Below are 6,992 nucleotides of genomic sequence, written 5' to 3'. Positions count from 1 at the left end.
GACGCGCGCTCAGGCCCGCAGGCAGAGGCGGCGCCGGAGCGAGCTGCGGACCTCCGGGCAGGCCCTGCAGCGCTCCTGGCCGTCGGGGCCCAGCACCTCCAGGTCACACACCCGCCGCGTCACCTGCGAGGACCACACCCGTCAGACCCAGCCGCACTCCACTTGGCCTAAATCTGAGGCGCTTCGAGGGCGCCTGGACGGCGACGTCGGTGGCGCGTGTGACTCTCGGTTTCCCCTCCGGTCATGATCTCAGTGGTCCTGAGATGAAGCCCCTGCGTGGGGCTCTGCGCCCACAGCTCGGAGCGTGCTTGGGGTTCTCTCTCCCTCTCTCTCTGCCCCTCCTCCGCTCCCTACTCTCTCTCAAAATAAACATGAAAAAAATTTTTTTTAATCTGAGGGGCTTCAGTTCCCTGCCAGCCTGTGAAACTATTCAAACAAGCCAATCACCTCCTGCGGAAAGCAGGGGGCACCCCTCTACTCTTACCATAAAACCTGCAGCCCACAGCCCCTGCAGGCTCACCCCGCTCCTGACTGCAACCCCCAGTGGCCGTGTGTGACAGGTGAGACCCCCTCCACCCGCCAAAACTGAGTGTATGTGCCTAATAGCTGCCGGCCAGCGTCCAGCACGAGTGCAGGGCCGGCTCACCGACAGAGTAGGAGCCGCGGAGAAGGACGCACCGGCCCGGCCCCCTCCCCAGGCCTCTGCCCCGCCCGGCACACACCTCAGTCAGCAGCTCCAGAATTTCTCTCGCAGGGTCAGCTCTGAAGACCTCCACCAGCGTCTGGATAAAATCTGAGCCTGTTTCATCCCGATAGGCCACACAGCCTAGGCCAGAACACCAGGGTCACAGTGTCAGACTCCCCACAGCTGCCTTCCCAGCTGGGTGGAAATAGGGGGCAGGCAGACAGGACCCCAGGAGTCAGGAAAGGGAATGGTGCAAAGAGCAGGGACATCTTGCTTCTGGCACAACTTGTCGCTTGAAATGTGTGGAGTGAATATACAACTGGACTGAATGTGGGACACACATTCACTGTGAACCCACCACCGGCTCAGCGGGCAGCACCCCGGGCGGATCCCTCTCGGAACTTACAGCGCTCCGCATGGTCAGCTCTCACTATGCGCTCACCGTCATCACTATTATTATAAATAGTAAACATGGAAGGAAGATGGCCTAACTGCAACGGGGCTGGTGCCCCTGCGCCCCACATGCCAAGCCCTGGCTGCCCCTAAAGCCACGCCAAATGTCCGGCCAGGATGCAGGGCCCTGTGTAACAGGGTTTCGTGATGACCCATCCCCTTACCCTCGGCAGCCGCATAGACCATCAGGATGTCTGCTTGGGCAGAGCTCCCTGCGGTGGGGCCCCTGGAGGAGTTGCCTGCAAGAAAGACCAGCTGCACTTACCAGCCCGGGGACCCCCCCCCCCCCCCCCCGTCTGGCTCAAGGACACACAGGGCAATGGAATGAGCACAGGGCAGAAAAGGCAAATCAGGACTGAAATCTAAAACAAAACAAAACCCCACACACACCAAAACAAAAAGCCTCCAAGCTCAGCCCTGCCACCGCGTGTCAGCTATGTGACCTTAGAAGAGCTTTCACTTTCCTGACTCCCAGGGTGCTCCAAGGCTGAAGTAGGGGAAGAAGCCCTTGATTTTCAAAGGCCTTGCCGTTTTCCTTCCCATCCTCTTGGCAAAGCAAGGAGGATGCTGGGGGCAGCAGGACCCCAGCTCAGAGCCCTGGAAACGCATGCCAGCGAGGCCACCAGCAGCCCTCCCTGGTCAAGCTCAGCCTCCAGAAGGAAGGCACACACCTTGGGCATCCGCATAGATCTGCAGGACGTCGGCATGCGAGGGGGTGGTTGCTGATGGCCGCAGCCAGCGCCGGAACCAGGGGAGACCTGCGGACCCTACACCGGCATCCCTGTGCCCTGGAAAAGGAGGGGACACACAGGTTCTTTCACTCAGCAGACACCTGGGGGGTGTCCCCAGGGGTCCAGAGCCCACCCCCCAAAATTCCAGGGCAGGCCACCAGACTAGAAACATTCAGAGCACTGAGTGATGAGTGCTGAGGTGAAGGGCTCAAGTTGGTGAACTTGACTTCTAGGAGAGGCCCGGAGATGGGGCAGGTACAGTGCCAGTGCTGGGGCTTCCTGAAGAAGGTGGACAGCGAGTCCTGGGCCGCTGAGGGCTGGGTGTGGGAAACTAGGGTGGGGGAGGCAGGCGGGAGAGGAGGGTAGGACCCCACTCACCCCCACGGCAGGCCTGAAGCAGAAAGATCTTGGGGCAGCCGCGCAGGGCCTTGCAGCGGCTCAGCTCCTGCACCAGAGCCTCTGGCTGTACCTCCCGCCTGTCAGCCCCCAGCAGCTGGCCCTGTGGCCCCCCATGGGCCATCAGGGCCACAAGGGCACAGCTCACTGGGGCCCTGTGGGCATCTAGCCGCTCCCGGAACTGGGCCACCTCCTCCTGGAAAGCCTGGGGCGGGGATGAGATTGAGGCCTGGGCCAGGCCATTGCCCCCCCCCAGTAACCGGTGGCCCTCTAGGGATGCTTCTCCAGCCCCCGCCCACCCTCCTTGCCACCTCCTGCCCACCTCAGGCCCACAGCGGCAGTTTTCTAACCGCCCCCACCCCCCAACAGCAACACGAGGCCTGGCCTAACAGGAAGTGACATGTGGATCTGGTCTCTTGCAGCTGGGCAGGAGCTGCCTCAAAAAGTTAAGAAGCGTGAGGGGTAGGCAATGAGCTGATGGGTGTCCGGGAAGGAACCGACACTCTCCCAGGAAAAACATGAGGCTCCAGCTGGGGCCTGGAGCAGAGTCGAGAAGCGAGAAGCAGGCCCTGTGGGAGGCTGCAGGCGGCCTGGAGCCTAGGCGTCCAGAGGCAGGGGAGTGAGCTCCCCATGCATGCAGCGGGAAGGATAGAAGGCAGACAATGGGGGGAGGGGGGCGGGAGAGAGTCACTGACGTCCTGGGGTTGGGGGCACCCCTCCTTCGGAGCACCACCAGACCTCACCTGGGCTGTGGGGTCTGCCCTTAGCGTGGTCTTGAAGCTGAGGGCCCTGCACAGAGTCCCCAACGCCTCCACATCGTGCTGGGCCCCGGGCCGGCCATGGATCACGGACAGCAGGAGGGCGGCCCCGGTCCCTGACAGGTCGTACTGAGCACTAAGGCTGGGTTCTGGCTACAGACAAGTTCAGGAGCATTCAGAGCGGTCGGAGAGCCTCCCCGATCCTCATCTCCCCCGTCTCAGGTCTCCCCGGGCCCCTCTCCCACTCACAACCGCGGCCGCCTAGTTGTCCCCCTCACCTCCGGCCCCCAGGGTTCCACATCCCCCAGGCACAGCGCACCCCGCAAGGAGCTCAGAAAGACTGGGCAGTAGGTGGCCTCTGATTCTGCAGCTGTCCTGCAGAAGACCTGGGGGGAGGGACCAGAGAACCCTCAGGGGTGCCTGTAGGGACACAGTGGGGGGAGGGAGCAGGACGCTGGCTTCAGGGAACAGCCTGGACAGCTCACATCTACCGAAGTCTCTTTGGGGTCCCCTGCCAGAATGGAGGGAAGAAAAGACAGACAAAAGAAGGGGAGAGCATGCAGGGGAGGTCCTAGTTCAGGTTCAACATCAGGGGCTCTCCTGCTGGATGTCCTCAAGGGGATCCTGGTGGTGCCATTCACCACACCAGCCCGCACCCCGGGACCAGTGTGCAGAGCTGGGCCCCCTAGAGCAGCTCGGAGCCTGTCTGGGAAGGCTCACCGTGGCGGGGTACCGCCAGGGGAGGGTGCCAGGCAGGGCAAAGCTGTGGAGCAGCGCCAGGGCCCACCCCTCACCTCCAGGGTCACCCAGTGACTTCCCAACTGCCCAGTGAGACCTGTGGGCCTTGCGCCCAGACCAGACATGGATCATTCCCCGCTCTGGCCTTCAGGGACCCCCAATCTGACGAGGCAGTCACTGTCTGTGTGAGTATGAACAGAGGTGTGCAGAAGTGCAAGCGTTGACTGGGGGAGCTCCAGGAAGGGCGCGGCTGACAGCCTGGAAGGGGCCGTGCGAGGCTGGGACAACAGGAGGGCAGGCCAGACAGAGGGAGCCATGTGGATGAAGGCACGGAGCTGAGAAGCGGTTTGGAGTGTCTGGGGGTCTTGCGTGGGGTGCCAGGGGTGTGTGGGTGGGGCAGGAGCCAAGGACTCGGGGCCGATAGCACTTGCACAGACAATAAAGATTCATACTGTAAATGAATGGGGGGAGGGGCATGTGAATGAATCTAACGGGCTTAGGACAGCACAGTGGAGCCAGCGGAAGCGACTGGCACAGCCACCTCTCCGGGACGCCCCCCATCTGGGCCCCCACCTCTGTTAGCAGCTGCAGCAGAGACCAGTGAGGAAAGCGGCCACAGAGCTTGCTCAGGCCAGCGAGGAAGGGTCCGGGCTGGGGGGCAGCTGGGCAGAGAAACAACACGTTGGCCGGAAGGTAGGTCTCAGCCCCCCTGCCCACCCCCACCTCTGCTTTGCACTGTCCCGCAGCTGGAGTCACTCACCCCCAGGAGCACTTGAGAGCAGAAGGAAAACTTTGGGGCAGCCCCACAGGGCCCCACAGCGGCTCAGCTCCCGGACCAGCTGCTGGGGCTGCCCCAGCTGCCCACTGGGGGCCACCAAGGCCACAAAGGCACAGCCCACAGGGCCCCCAAGGGCATCCAGCTGCTCCCGGAAGGAGGCCAGCTCCCCAAGGAAACCCTAGGGCAAGAGCAAAAGCTGGGCCTGAGTCCAGGGAGGCCCTGGCAGCAGGGGCGGTGGTGGCGCTGGGGTGAGGGCGGATGTGGGAGGCAGGTGAGGACTCACCTGGACAGAGGCCTCCCTCCTCTGGCAGCTCTCAAAGCCCAGGGTCCGGAACACGCCCTCCAGGACAGCGACTATAGAGGCTGACACTTCAGGGCTGCTGAGGGTCAGGGCCACCCTTGGACCCCGCACGCTGTACTTTCCCTGCGGAGGCAAGGCCAGAGCTGGCGGGGGTGGGGCTCAGCTAAGAGCCACGAATGGGCTGGGCCAGGCAGTGCCCCCACTACCTTTCTTCCCAGGCTCTCCTGAGCATCTGCCAACTGTGAGGCCACCTGCAGGGTCCCAGCCACCAGGAAGGCCATGGGGGCTGAGTGGGGGCTTCCTCTGAGCAGAGCTTACCCTCAGACCCCGGTGCCAATGCCCTGGCTCCCAGCCCTTGCCCAGCACCCTGAACTCTGTCCTATCAGCTCTGTTTATGAGCTGAGCTGGACTCTGCCCCCTTCCCTGGAACCCTGGGTCTTGGGCCCCACTGCCCCAGCCCCTGCTCTGTCCCCTGGCCCCAGCGGGCAACTTCCTGGCTGGCATCGGCACACCCTCACCTGAGCCGGGAGCGCATGCCCAATCCTATTCTTAGCTCCTGACCTCCTCCTATCTGATCTTGTTACACAGGAGTGGCTCCCTTCTGAGCCAGCCACCAGCACCAAAAATGTCCGTGCCCTGCTCCCGCCAGCCCCACTGTCTCATGCACGGCACCCACACCTGCACGCACTGTGGCCTTGAGCACCAGGGGGCGAGAAGTGGTGAAGGTGCCGCCCCACAGGGAGAAACTCCTGACTGGAGTCATCTGTCCACAGTGAGACTCCTGTCACTTCATCTGGGAAATGGGGTCCATCACAGGGACCTCAGGAGAATGCAAGTGTCCATGGGGGGATGGCTGAGGTAGTGCCCTAGGGGCAGAGAGGCTGGCACACAGACTAGGGGACAGAACGTTGTTGTCTCAGCCCGTGCCCACCCCACTTCACGAGGGCTCTGCTGGAGCAGGATGAGCTCTGAAGGTGTACCCCCGCCCCCACTTCCATGCAGGCTCCAGGCTGGGGGTGGGGAAGGGAGGAGTCAGATGTCAAAGGCTGGGTGGTGAAAGGGGCGGCCCGTTCGGACCCAGCAAGCCCTTCCCACTAAGGGGTCTGAGGATAGGCTTAGAGTCCTGCATCCCATGCACCCTGCCCTGCCCCTCACCCCACGCTCAAGCCCCTTTCTTCATGTCACCAGTGAGGCCTGGCAAAGACCCGCTCAGCTCCCCCACTGTCCTGCTGGGGCAGTGAGCGGTGCCCCCAGATGTCCCATCCTGAGCTGTCCCCGGTCCAGGCCAGTTGCTCGCTGGCTGACATGGGCAGGTGAGAGTCTGGACACTCATGGCTGTAATTTGGGACCCATCAACCCGGAAGCCAAGAACGTGGCTCCACCTGGTGACCACCCAGCACAGGTACAACCAGGAGGCCCAGAAGTATGAGCTCTAGGTCCCTCCGGCCACCAGCAACCGCATAAAGAACAGAACAGCCTGGAGGAAGTTTCCATATTTATTCAAAGTCCTCTGCTGCCCTTTTGAGGCCAGCAGGGCCGAGCTCCTTTAGAGCCTGTGGTCTGTCCCTGGGAATGCCACTCTGCAGACAATGCAGGTGGCACTGTGGAATGCAGTGCTTAAGGAGTCAGCGACAAAGTGCTGACGGAGTGCTAGTGTTAAGTATCAGAAAGCCCACACCTCTGTAGAGGGGAGCGGCAGTGAGCAGCCGCCTCCGCATGCCCGGTCCTTGTCTACGTTGTCAGCCTCCTGTCCTGGAGCCACCACCACCCTGGCCAGATTGGCAGGGGGCTGCTCTCTGGGACTCACTGGGGGCAAGTCGCTAAGAGCGGAGGCAGGCAGCTCCCCGCCTCCAGACAGGGCAAAGTGGTCAGAGTCTGGCGACCGGAGGGGGCTGTGGGGCCAAAGGCCCCTGTGGCCATGCCTGGGACCCAGATCCTCACAGGTCTGGGCTGTCCCTCCCAGAGCCTGGCAGCACCCACCAGAAGGCACAGCTCGGCAGGGCGGAGGGCCAGGCCCGGGGCTCCGGCAGAGGGCGCGGGGAGCAACGAGTCTCGGGGCAAGCGAGGCCAGGGGGTGGGGACCCCAGGGGCAAGAAGGGGCACGGCCAGGAGGCGGCCAGGCCCCGGGGCCGAGCAGGGGGCGCGCCCCTGT

At 63.0% G+C, this 6,992-nt stretch overlaps 2 protein-coding genes across 2 annotated transcripts in view; both read right to left on the bottom strand.

Moving 5' to 3' along the window:
- LOC115299969 overlaps positions 1–5,603 on the bottom strand; it is a 22,741-nt gene extending 17,138 nt beyond the window's left edge. Inside the window, exons 1-10 of the mRNA XM_029949515.1 lie at positions 5,519–5,603; positions 4,823–4,998; positions 4,522–4,717; positions 4,335–4,423; positions 3,302–3,409; positions 3,009–3,176; positions 2,248–2,470; positions 1,810–1,926; positions 1,303–1,377; positions 723–826 (exon numbers count right to left, since the gene is read on the bottom strand). Of these exons, the coding sequence (XP_029805375.1) occupies positions 723–826; positions 1,303–1,377; positions 1,810–1,926; positions 2,248–2,470; positions 3,009–3,176; positions 3,302–3,409; positions 4,335–4,423; positions 4,522–4,717; positions 4,823–4,998; positions 5,519–5,603 (1,341 nt within the window). The remainder of the gene's footprint in view (positions 1–722; positions 827–1,302; positions 1,378–1,809; positions 1,927–2,247; positions 2,471–3,008; positions 3,177–3,301; positions 3,410–4,334; positions 4,424–4,521; positions 4,718–4,822; positions 4,999–5,518) is intronic.
- Positions 5,604–6,503: 900 nt separating this feature from the next.
- Positions 6,504–6,992, bottom strand: part of ZNF213 (zinc finger protein 213) — a 6,370-nt gene continuing 5,881 nt past the window's right edge. The window contains exons 7-8 of the mRNA XM_029949512.1: positions 6,817–6,988; positions 6,504–6,715 (exon numbers count right to left, since the gene is read on the bottom strand). Of these exons, the coding sequence (XP_029805372.1) occupies positions 6,504–6,715; positions 6,817–6,988 (384 nt within the window). The remainder of the gene's footprint in view (positions 6,716–6,816; positions 6,989–6,992) is intronic.

The sequence above is a fragment of the Suricata suricatta genome, chromosome 8 (assembly GCF_006229205.1).
Source record: "Suricata suricatta isolate VVHF042 chromosome 8, meerkat_22Aug2017_6uvM2_HiC, whole genome shotgun sequence".
Taxonomy (NCBI): domain Eukaryota; kingdom Metazoa; phylum Chordata; class Mammalia; order Carnivora; family Herpestidae; genus Suricata; species Suricata suricatta.
This window is presented reverse-complemented; position numbering and strand designations above follow the sequence as displayed.